General features: G+C 35.8%; 1 protein-coding gene across 1 annotated transcript in view; it reads left to right on the forward strand.

Moving 5' to 3' along the window:
* arhgef39 (Rho guanine nucleotide exchange factor (GEF) 39) overlaps positions 1-12,497 on the forward strand; it is an 82,464-nt gene that overhangs the window by 59,601 nt on the left and 10,366 nt on the right. Inside the window, exon 8 of the mRNA XM_015352930.2 lies at positions 709-938. Coding sequence (XP_015208416.2) covers positions 709-938 — 230 coding nt within the window. The remainder of the gene's footprint in view (positions 1-708; positions 939-12,497) is intronic.

Here is a 12,497-nt window from a genome sequence, read left to right on the forward strand (position 1 = left end):
TCATTACTGAAACATCTGCATTTTCACTGGTTGAATCACTTTAAAAACCCTTATTGTTTTGACATTTGGAAACCAATCATTCTTCACAATTTGCTAGTGAAATGTGCTAATTGTATCATGAAGATGAGGACCACAGTGAAAAGTGGAACATGACTACTGGTAATATACATCAATACTTATCTCTCTATAACAAATGTGGCCGGCAGCAAGAACTCATTTTAACTGTGCCAGTTCAAAATGAGTGAATATTGGCTCGCAGACTTTGATAAGGAACTTAATGAATTTAATAGGTTTAACCAGGATATTAAACGTTCAGCAGTGGGTGTTTTAAGGAAACACCCAAGTATGCTGAAGGAATCATCTGAGTTTCATAAAAATGTTTCTGTATATCAAATCAATGCCATTAAAGTCCAATTGGCCCCTGTTTGACCTAGTGGTAATCTTAAGAGGTCTTCAATATGTAAAATCAGGTTTGTGAAACACTGCATCGTCAAAGCCCTGATCACAGGACATTAAGGTAATTAAAATAGGGGGAAGGTGTCATATTTAATCTTTTCCATCTAAATGTCAATCTTTGATTGTGTTCTCATCTCCTTTCAGCACTTCTGATCACGCAGAGGCCCATATCTGGACAACAGTACTCTTCCACATGTGCCTCCTGCATCTTTTTTTTTCAGTGGTTATGAGTTGTTTTTCATTCCTCCACAGGAAGGTGGTACATCCGAGAAGGCTGGCTCCGTGCTGTGCCCATTAATGGCGAAGACGCCAAGCCTAAGATGTTCTTCTTGTTCTCTGATATTCTGCTCATGACCAAACCATGTCACCCCCTTCATCCCACCAACTCGGACAAATTTGAATGTCAGGCCCTCTACCATCTGAAGGAATGTGCTGTGGACAAAGTGTTTGGCCACACCAAGAGCCAAGGAGGCCTCATCAGTGTGAGTCGTACTCTCTGCCTTTTCGATATATTATTCTTAATTTCTTGAATTCATCTCCTGCAGCATGTGAGGCAGCAGCTTGGAGTAAAGTTTAAGGCACTAGAGTCTGGAAAGTTTGTGTTCAAACCTCAGGTGGGTCATTTCTGCTATACCCTTGAGCAAGGTACTTCACTCACATTGCTTGAGTAAAATACCCTGTTACAGTATATAAATGGGTATGAAAGTAAGTTTTCTTCAATAAACTGCTATTGTATAATGTTAAACATACAAATCTAGGCTGATATATGTCACAACACAGTCAGCTGAAATAAACAGTAAGTTAGAGAATAAGTAATAATTATGTGATCAAGCAGAAAGAAAATAACAGAGGTAATGATAGGAAAGGAATTTGCTGTAAAACTGTGAATTCTGTAGTGGATGTTATGCAGTACAATCACAATTCTAAAATATAGTGGGCAGGGTAAGTAGGATTTACAATTACCCTAAATATTTATGTAGTCCACATACTCTACTACTCTATGTACCATACCAACATCCACTCACTTTCAGAAAGTAGGCTCACTTTGTTGTTGGCTTTAAAGCAAGTCTAACTGCTGATATATGTAAGGACTGAATGAAGTTTAGCCTTAGCAATTAAAAAGTTCATTTGTGTCCCAGTTTATATGAAAACTAAAGAGACATGAAAAGCCATCGTATGTTTTATGTTAATTTGAAATCAGTATAACTATTCTCTTACTGCAATTGGAAATCAAACATATTCAAATTTATAACAAGTCCCATCTGACTCTTCACATACACAGAGAGACTCACATGTATGCACTTTGCCCCTGAGATGATTATCTAAGCAGTAAACATGCATAACTTATTTATCATTCTGTTTATGAGTAGTACTTTTAATGCATCACTATGTTCTCAGGGTGCTTTTGTCTCAGAAAAGTCACCATAGTTTATATTTAGAATTTGCTCAAGTTTGACAGTCCACCAATAGGTTTTGAAAACAGTAAATAATATTCATAGTGACTCTAGCAACACTGACCTCTTTGTCCTTTCTCACAGTTTTAGGAGCCATTTTAATTTATTAATTTATCTTAATGACTATCACTTTTTATTTGGGTGATCACTATCACCGACACTTCTTTGCACAATCAAATATCAAAGCCCAACACAATAACGTACACTAATATATGCAGAACACTTTAAGAACATGAGAGAAATTATACTTGTTTACTCATGGAGGAGGCTGACTGAGAAAGAACAAGATCAGACCGTGTAGTCCATCTCTCTTGTTCTCTCGTGGAAAGATCTCTCGCACCAGCACACATCACAGCTCATTGATGCTTCTTGACCACGTGGATACTCAGAATTCGTGGGTCGCACAAGGTAAAATGGTCTACAGAAAATTTGCAAGGATATGCAAGTTCGTGTAAGGCAAATGCGGGTACTTCACAGGATTACTGTATATGGTTTTAATTGGAAATGTTGATTTGCTAAAAAAAAAAAGCTATAGTATTTTGCTATTTCGGGTATTAATGACATTACAAAACCTGTAAATAAATCTGCCTAAATCTTCTATGTATGCTTACTGCTTTTAAAAGCCTGCTTGTGAATCAAGATTATTTTGTGTTTCCTCTTTATGGATACCTTTTCTGTTTATTACTTAATTTCTTCTGCTGTGTTGTTTCTGTACTTTTATGATTACCAAATGAAAGGCTAAAAAACTGTTTTTGTTTTTAAGACTAGATATACATTAGCTTTTTGTCAGATCATTCCTTTTCTTTAAATTTTAAGTCATATTTCAAACTTTGAAAGTGGCTTAAAACCTTCTTATAGGTGATACGAAGGGGTGAAATTTAAAGAGACAAATAAAACTAGAAGGCCAAGGGTAGCCAAAAGGGATTCAGGAAGATGAGATTCAACAGTGTGCCACTATCATTTGCCTTGGACTCCTATTACTTACCAGCACTTATCTATGAATGTACTGTTGTTGACCAGCCACATTGCTCTACAGCTGGTGATTAGACAAGCAGCAGGAATTTTAATGGAGTTTCAGTCATATATTTTTTCCCAGACCATTCAAGACTTTAGGCTTTAGGCACTGAGTGTGTTGAAGCCCTGTTACCACCCCTGTGTGGTACGCCTTCTACTCCTGCAGTTTTATCACAGGTGGCAAAACAACAAATGGAGAGCCTCATTCAACAATATTTTGCTGCTGCCTAACCCTTTCAGCATTGCTTTAGACATGTGGGCATTTGGATTTTATAAATCCCCAGGCTGCTCATTGAGTCTAACAAAGAGTGATGGTCAGGGTTGCTTGCTTATAGGATATGCAGCATTTTTTTGGCTAAAAGGGGCCTAAAGTTTTTCTTTTTACCTACAGCCTGATTTTGTTCCAGCGAGATTCAGTTTATAGTCCACTGGTTGGTCTTTTGGCAGTTGGTATTCTGTATATTTAATTTCAGCTGATCTGCTCATTTTGTCCTCTCATTTTCTACTTTGTCAGAGCTTTCTCAATAGATTAAATATTTTAACATCAGCCTGGGACAGGCTTCTGTAGCTGGCACAGGAGACTACACATTTCATATTGGCTATTAGCCCTGTTTGGTGGATTTGACATTTTGTTTTTTAAAGGGGCAAAACAGTAAGAGTGGAAATCTTCTAGTTTTGCAATGTTGATTTGTATTTCCAACATTTTGATGTATGCAGTGTTTTATGAACACTACTCCTCAATACCAGTAGTCTACCCTACTGTATCACACACCCCCATGGTGTGTGAACTTAGAAATGGACAATAAGGAAAGAAAATGCAACCAAATATACAGAAGCAATCTTTTGCTCTTTTTCCACCTGTTGCTGGGCTTCCAAATAAATGACAAATCCCAAGCAACCCACATGCAATATATGTCTACATGGGGACCGTGCCCAGGGGTATGCTGTGATATTGCAATCCTACATGTCTGTAAAAGAACACTGGCATTTGCCTGTGAAATTGCCAGATAGGGACTGTGCCAGACAAGTTAAGATATCATTAGTAACTAACAATATGAGGGTTAAACTAAAATAGATGGTTTTCCTTTTTTATTATCCACTTCCTTGCTTTAACGTTGATTAAACTAGCCTTTTCACTTGGAACCAATGAAGACCAATAGGATGTCTGCTGCTGAACCAAGTCCATTTTCCTTTCACACCAAAGCAAAAACAGTCTTGTCTGTGAAGGGAGGGAACCATCACTAAACTCCCTCAGGTGGCACCATTATGGTTCATTTTAAGTACCTGAAAAGGTTTTGAGCTTTCACACTGAAGACAATAGAACAAAATTACATTTCACTAACTATTCCCTGTGTATATACTAGTTTTATTACGTCCCTACAAAGGAACAGGGATTTTGTTTTGTTCATTTTGAGTGACAAGGAGATATCCAATGTTAGATTGCTATTGTGGCTAATGGAAAGCTTTAAGAAGACTTACTTGGCAGTTGGCTGCCTCTGCCTTGGAGAACTCACTTTGTCCACTTAGATACTGTATATCTTCATGGTTGATCTGTGGTTATCTTCCTATAACTTTATCACTTTATGAACGCAGTATGAGTTTTGCTTCATTCTAGCCAATCTTTGCCTTACTTCTTGCTTCCAATGGTTGTGGTGTTTGAGTTGTGCAACAGACAGTCTAAAGTGTGAATTTAAGCAGATTCTTAATATTTGGTTTCAAAACATTTCCATTGTTTTTCTTCTGTTTGACTTTTTTCCCTTTTGTCTTAATTTATAGTAATGCATTTTAAAACATGGCTATAACGGATAAAAAGTATTACTGAAATTATTGTCAGAATTTAAAAATTATCACATTTTGTGGATCAAAAACACAACAAGATCTGTGGCAAATCAGACTGGACATTTCCTTTTTATGTTTTTAGTTATCGTGATTTTTCTATTTTGGATTTCTTCATAAACAATTCTGTTCTGACAGTAAATTCTTAGTTTGTAGGTACTGCCAGACAGCTAAGGAGTTAGTTGCAACTATTCCCCATAGAAAAGCTTCTTGTACAAAATCCCAAAGGGTTATTTTGACACGAGTTAGATTCCATGAGTGCTAATCACAAGCCAAGTATTTGTACTGTAGACTACGCTGACGAAGACAGGTGTCAAAATGTCTGTCACCCCATTGTCTTTTTGAACGACAGACTGGTTTGCTCTTCCTGGATGTGGAGTTTAAAGTAGTTAAGCCGTTGTATTAAATATTAAAATGTAAATTTTTAAGATTCATAGGTCTATTTTGGGGGAAAATAGCACTCTATAAAATAAACAGCTCTCAAGTTGACTTTGGGTCCATACTTCCTTGAGGACAAACTAGGGTCAATTTGTCCATCAAACTAATTACTCCGGAGAGGGTTCTTTGCCCACGGGGAAGAAAGGGCTGATGTCGGATACTGTCACTTGTTTGCTACATGCCATGCAACACTTGAGTTTTTAATCATTTATGGAAAATTAATTCAGAATTTATAATCCTTTACCCTTAGTGAAACTGAAGTGTATCAGCTGTACTGATGACATAGGTAAAAAGGTAGACTTCTGGTCCAGCTTATTAAAAAAAGTCATAAAGCAACACATCTTTTTCTTTGTCTGAGTAGTATAATGTAAAGTGTTGATGAATGAGTTCAACACTAGAAGGTTAACTGCTGGATCAAAGTCAAAGGACCAGTTTCTTTCATTCAAGAAATTTCATGCTAATTATCCACCCAATGTATCTTTCCTTAGGTGAGAAGCACACGTGGTATTTCTAAATTATGATTTTACGCTGCAGTGAACTCTTTTTTTAGTTTTCTTTCTAGTTATACAATGTAAGAAAATAATTGATACTTAAAAGCTTGGAACTTTACTTGGTCTTTGGTATGTTGCAAACACAGATGCTGACCAGTAGTATGTACAGTACAAATGTAAAGTTTTATCCCACATAAATGTACACATACATGAATAAACTTAGGAATACCTTAGCACTATATTTTGGAAGTTTCTTGTTTTTTGTGCATCACACAAATAGCAATCTCTGCATAGATCCTGGGACTCAACAGTGTATGATTCAAATGTAAAACGTATAGTGTATAAAGTTAAATTTACAGTATCTGACAGAGTCGGGTTTTCAAAAGCAAACAGATTTAAAGACCTCTGTACGTAAGTAATGATCTTTTTTAGTGGCCATAACGGCTTTACCTTCATGATTAAAAAGAAGAGCCGTGGCACAGAGTGGACATTGACAGGGCATGGATTTGCAGACATGCTCGGTTTAAATACCCATTAATCCAACAGATATCATTTAAAATAACAATAATGTGTTAAAGCCACAATGCGATTAACTGGCATTCACTTCATTGTCAATCTCCATGGTGATTTCTGTACAATTCCAGTTACTGGTAAAGAGGGAATATCACCTGAAAATCTGAGTCCAAGTATTTTTCCATTTATATTGGTTCTTTTGTATAATGTCTGTATACATGTGTTTTTCCAACTGTACTTGCATAAAACCTATCATTGAATACTAGGGAGGTTAAGTTCATGTTCTGGAACTGTGAAGTTCACAAATGTGCATATTACCAATGTTGTCTATTCTATACCGTTAAAAAAACAACTGACAAAGATTCACGTAGTTGGAAAATTAATGGGATTCACCTGTGACTGTATCTGCACATCTTGATCTATTTCATTGTATTGTGCAAATGAGGTGAAGCCTTGCGCTCTGTATTTTGGATTTTATGAAGATACTTTTCCTATTTTCGATGTGAAATTGTTCTAGAAATTGAGAGGAAGAGATTTCATCATATTTAAAACAGTAGCAGGTGTTGCATGCTTGTTATTGATATCTGCTGGCCTGAAATGGGGTTTAGAAGGAAATATATGTAAATCTGATGTAGATTCCTGTCAATGACCACACTGTGCCACTGGACATTTGCTGTGTTGAGCTTAGTGGAGGAAAAATCTAAATTGATCGCACTCACATGAGCACATTGCTATTCAGTCGTCTCTTAAAGCAGTGTCTGGTGATGAACCAGGAATCACAACTCTTAGTATCATAGTCATTGGTATAGGAGTACCATTTATACAGTTGCACTTCATACAGTTAAGAGTTATGATTAAAATTCATTCATGCAAATATGATATTCTTTTGTATATCTATGGAGGCTCTATGGAGGCTTTAGAAAGAGTGGCTCTCTGTTGTCTTTGTGAAATTAAAAAAAAAACTCAAGCTCACAAAGTTAGGATGGTATTTTTCCCCATGGGTCTTTACGTGAATACAGTAATTACATTATAATGTATATAAACTTATTCTTGAGGTAAGGCATAATCTGAGGAATTAGCATAATATTTGCTTGTATTTATGCTGGTAATTTTCATTTTCAAATGTTAAAAGCTTTCAGCTGCTTATCAGATTATCTTAGAAATTCATCCCTTCCTTCCTGCCAGTAAATACATCTTCTTCAGGCCTGTCACCCTTTTTATTTAAGTAGTTAGCGTTATCTAATGACTGAAATGGCATTTCATTACCTTGTTATCCTATAAAGCAAAATGCATACTCAATAACATTAAGGGTAATTTCTCATAAAGACATATTATTGATCCAGGGTGCTACCTGTAAGCAGGGAAAATTGCTGTCAGCACTTGGGAGCCTTTCACATCTGGGCCTGAAGAATTAAAGAAAAATTAAATTTGACAGCAGTAAATGCACAGGCACAATCTAGACACCAATTTATATGCAAAACGAAAAGCTTTATGAAAATTTCCTCCATTTTCTCACGCATATTTGGAAGAGAAAGCTTTTTTTTCCTCCTTTTCTGGATGCTTCACTCCCTAATATTCCAACTACTTAAATATTATACTGCATCCACAGCAGACTCTCTTTGATGTATAAATAATCAAGTTAAATTATGTGCAGTAAGGAGGCTAGGGCTCTGCCATTCCTATTTTACAAAGTAATTTCTACCCTAGAGGGTCAAATTTCCTGACAAATTCTTAATTACTGCGTTGCAACAGAAGTGGAATCTATTTGTGCATAAATCTCAACCATTCCCATGTGGCGAGTAACTAATATTATCAGCCATTTCACTTGGCCTGCTCACTGAACTCCATAATTAGATAATACTTTTGATGATGGTACATTTGAAATCTTAATCCATTTAATTTTTTATGAGCTTTTTCCCCCCTTTATTTTAATAGGGATATGTTAGTGACCGCTGCCTATTTAACAATCATTAAAATTCTGTCCGCAGCAGTAATAAAGATTAAAGATTACTAATATGCCATTCATAACCTTGCCTGTTTTCCATATAACCAGGGCTTCAGGTAAATGTTAAAGGTCATTTAATATGTTAGCCACTAATTATAATCCTCTCTAATAGGTTCCTATTCTAATTATTCTGGTATAAAACGTCTATTGTTTGGGGTTGGATCTCTGATTTTCTTATTTGACATGAGTAATCTTGGAATAAAGCTCTTTTAATGTTGATGAAAGCAGGTAATGCCTGATGATTAAAGGGATGAAGTTGCATCCCCCTCACTCCTCAAGCTCCCCTTTATTTTACGACATAAGAGTGCTAATCCTTTTCACTGGAAAGTAATAGGTCCAGGAAGTACCGCAAAACAAAAAAAGATTTCAGTTTTAAAAAGTAAATATTAAATACTAAACATATTAATGAGGGTTTTATATACAGCATGACCTGAAATTCTGAAAGTTTGGTGAGAAAATGTCTTGTAAGATATTGGTCAGCTAATGGAGCTCTTAACACATTTAGGTTTATATCTAAATTTATTTCTTCAGTGAAGAACTTTGCACAGCCCTGCCTGCCTAACTGCATCTCTGTGGCATAGAAAGCAAAGCAGTTTCCAGCATCTGCAGTTGCTATCTTAGAGTCCCAATTAAGAAAGTGACCGAATTGCTCTGGGAGTGTTAAAACCACCTGTGGGGCAAACTGGACTAGCAGTTAAAGTACTTTGAACTTAATTTTTTTTTTAAGAAAGCATGATGTAATAATGTACAAAACAGGCAAAACGTTTCAGTAAAATTTAATTGCTGACATTTTAAAGCCTAGCGGCTTTTTGCATTTTGCATTAGCCCTGCTTATAATTTTGGTGACAAAAAAAGCACTGAGTTGAAATGGCTTAATACTAAGTATGCTCTTGAAGTTTCTGAAATCAAGGTGAAGCATCGTTTAAACTTACAGTCCATTATTAATATTTACAGTCCAGCTGGAGCTAAATAACCTGAAACCATGCCAAGTGTTTAGTTTTGCAGAGTTCCAACTATCTATATTCTGCTTCACATATATTTGAATTTTCCACAGCTGTCATATTGTTTTGTTTGTTGCGCTGTTGTCAGTATAAGGAGATTATTTATTTGATTTAATCAAATCCATACTTGAATTATGAAGACAGTAAACCCCTTCAAATTACACACTCCCTCTTGGGCAACATTGCTTGTTTAAAGTAAGATCTGCTGGTGATGTCTTTTTATTTAGCACATGATGTTGTTGGTGTATAGCGTTGTTTACCTGAATTCAGCACAAGATAAGGTAAATAACAGTTCTATTTCATTTTTCTGTGAGAGCACCACTATAAATACAGAAGTTTACTACATTTCACAAACAATTCCACAGAAATTGAGACTGTTTTGAAACCTGCTGGGGTTAAGTAATCTTCAACACATTTCTTGTAGCATGTAAATTAGAATTTGATATAAATACAAACTTATGTCACGTATAGTATACTGTATCTTACTGTGAAATGTTAATTCTCTATGGAAGTTTGTCATACTGGTTTCAGGTACAACAAAATATACCACAATCATTGAGTTAGGCTAGTTTTTGCTGCTGCTATTTTTGTTCTTTGGTGTGTGGCAGAGACGGTATTTGATGTGTTACTCTACTGAACATTTCTCTTTACTAAGGAAGGTTCTAATCTGTTACTGTACTTTGATTGTATTGGAAGTTGTGCTACTCCTTTTATCCATTCAAAAAGTTAGATTTTTACAGCTTCAAACGCTAGTTTTAGTGTTACTTTTGCAAAACATCTTTAAAGTCCTTCCACTTTAGATTTTTACTAACCATTTCCAGAAAACACTGTGACAAGCCATAAATACATATTTCGTTTTGTATCATTGGCTTTCTATCTGTTGGTAAATTCACATTGCCCGCTTATTATCTTTTGGTCTCTGGTACTTTTCTACTACTTGTGAGTAATTTTGTCACATTGTGGGGAGCTGTCATTGAGTTACATTACTGTATGTGATACAAAGTAAGCGAAAGTATAGCACTGGTAGTCTCTTACTCTTTCTTTTAGATACCTCAGAGGATCAGGACAACCCTGCTTGTCTTAGGAACGTCTTGTCACTCCTTTATGAAAACCGTGAAAAGTAATATGTTGTTTCCAGCAACTCACCAGTGCTTTTGTTGACTTTTGAGGCAATAAAAGTTTTTTCAAGGCCATGTTTAATTTCAGTCTGAGAGTTTTCAATACAAGGGAAACTTTCATAATATGTTCAACATATTTGCATGTATTGTAAAAAAAAAATCAAAAATATAATGCAGAAAAAATGTCACATAAATACCAGGATAGGATTCTTCATTTGACATTCACTTTCTCAGCCTTTGCACACAGGCTGCGTAGGGAAATGTCAGAACTAGATCTTCTCTTATAGATTGTCTTCTTCAGACACTTCAGTCAGAACTGCTCTTCTGGATTTCATATTGCTATGTGACGGTTAGTGCTTTTAAACAGCAAGCCTGGGATTTCTTATATAACAGCAACCTCTGCTGGAACAAACTAGCATTCCACTGGCAGTCTTGTCTGCATCAGACAGTGCACACCAAGACGGAAATGGGAATTCAGATGAGTCTCAAGTGTTTAACTTGTGTTTGTGGCTTTTGTGTCTCTTTTCACACCGCAGGAGACGAGAACAACTCTCTACAGTCTTTAGGGCTTGAATCATTTTAAAAACCTGTAATGGCAATTTCAGTTGCCCCTCCTGCAAATGGTAACTCTTGAGTATGATTTAGAGCAGTACAGAATTTTCATGCATTGGTCTTTGTTTTTAAAGACAAAGACCTTTGCTGTCTGTAAAGGAATTCTTGTGTTTGGACATGTGGCTCGTGATATAGTTATGGTTGAAGAATGGTGCAGAAATGACCTTTTCACAATTTTGCAATGACATTAAGGTACCACATGGCCATGACCTGACCAGTCATCAACAAGTATCTTCAATTATTATGAAATTATAGTGCGGGGGGCATCTTTGACTGTTACTTTTGTCAGCTTCTCTTTCCAGTACATCCCAGTACAGATTATACAAAGGAATGGGCTATTATCTTCAAGAAAAGGATTGCTGATCTTTTCCACACTAGTTAGAAGTATTCCTGCTAACCTGAAAATAGTGACAGACAACACAAAAGATTTTTGCCAATGCTTTGTACTGTATGGTTCTAGACTAAACAGTAAGATTTCAGTGCTTATTTCCTTACATCACATGTCTATGTGTACAGTATATTGTAGATGTAATCATTCAAGCAAGAAAAAAATGTGCTGTATTTCAAAGTTTGTAAAATGTGCCACTTTCAATGTGTAGCCCATTCCCAAGCTCATGAAACATCCAGAAAGTGAAAGTAAACTAAATGTGACGTACTGTAATTGCTATATGAAGTATTGATAGAAAAGTAAGTTTGCTCCATTTTACCCAATGAAAAGCTTGATAATGTTTTCATTTCCAACACAAAGATGATGAGTAAAGGTAGCCCTTGTTATAAAGCCTTATTAAGTTTTTCAAGATTGCATTAAATATTTTTTAGTGAAATTCTTCAATTAACAAAAAAGAATGGAAGCATTAGCATTATTGTAAATGCGGAGAGGAAATGAAATTGTCACAATACTTTGGCCTTTGGACTTAAACATAAATCTAATTTATCAGTGATGCTGTGTGACCCTAGTTTTCACCCAGTTTATCATGTTAATTAATCATCTGCACTACGCTTATTGTACTTTTGATTTTGTCTAAAAGATGTGCTTACAGTGATAATTTGGATGAGGTGGAAGTACCATCTTTAGAAAAAATACTTACCAGTACCTTATTATCTCAAAAAGAAAATGTCATATTATTGATATTTCCAGCAATGTAAATTTAGATAGCTAAAACATATTGAACTAAGTGAATCCCCTTTCTTCCTGTAAAAAAAAAATGGAATCAGAAGTCAGTCTGACTATGTACAACTAGTTTCCACAGTCAGATTTCTTTAGATGCATATACAGGAATTTTTCTTTGAAAAACAGAAATGGTGAAAGGGGGGGTAATTAGTGTGACCTTTTGGCTTTGTGAAACTGAACTCTAAGAATCACCTGGTAAACATGGCTTTCTGTACAAGGGAAAATTAGTTGGTAAAGAAGAAACTGCTGTTTCAGAAGGGAAACGTACAACAGTGTTATGTCAATTACATAGGCTGTTGAGAGGGACTCCTGTAATAGGAGGCGGTGAGGGTGACTGCATGATAAAATGTTAACGGATAGTGGTCTAGAGACAGAAAAATCAGATTAA

Source organism: Lepisosteus oculatus, chromosome 7 (assembly GCF_040954835.1).
Source record: "Lepisosteus oculatus isolate fLepOcu1 chromosome 7, fLepOcu1.hap2, whole genome shotgun sequence".
Classification (NCBI taxonomy): Eukaryota; Metazoa; Chordata; class Actinopteri; order Semionotiformes; family Lepisosteidae; genus Lepisosteus; species Lepisosteus oculatus.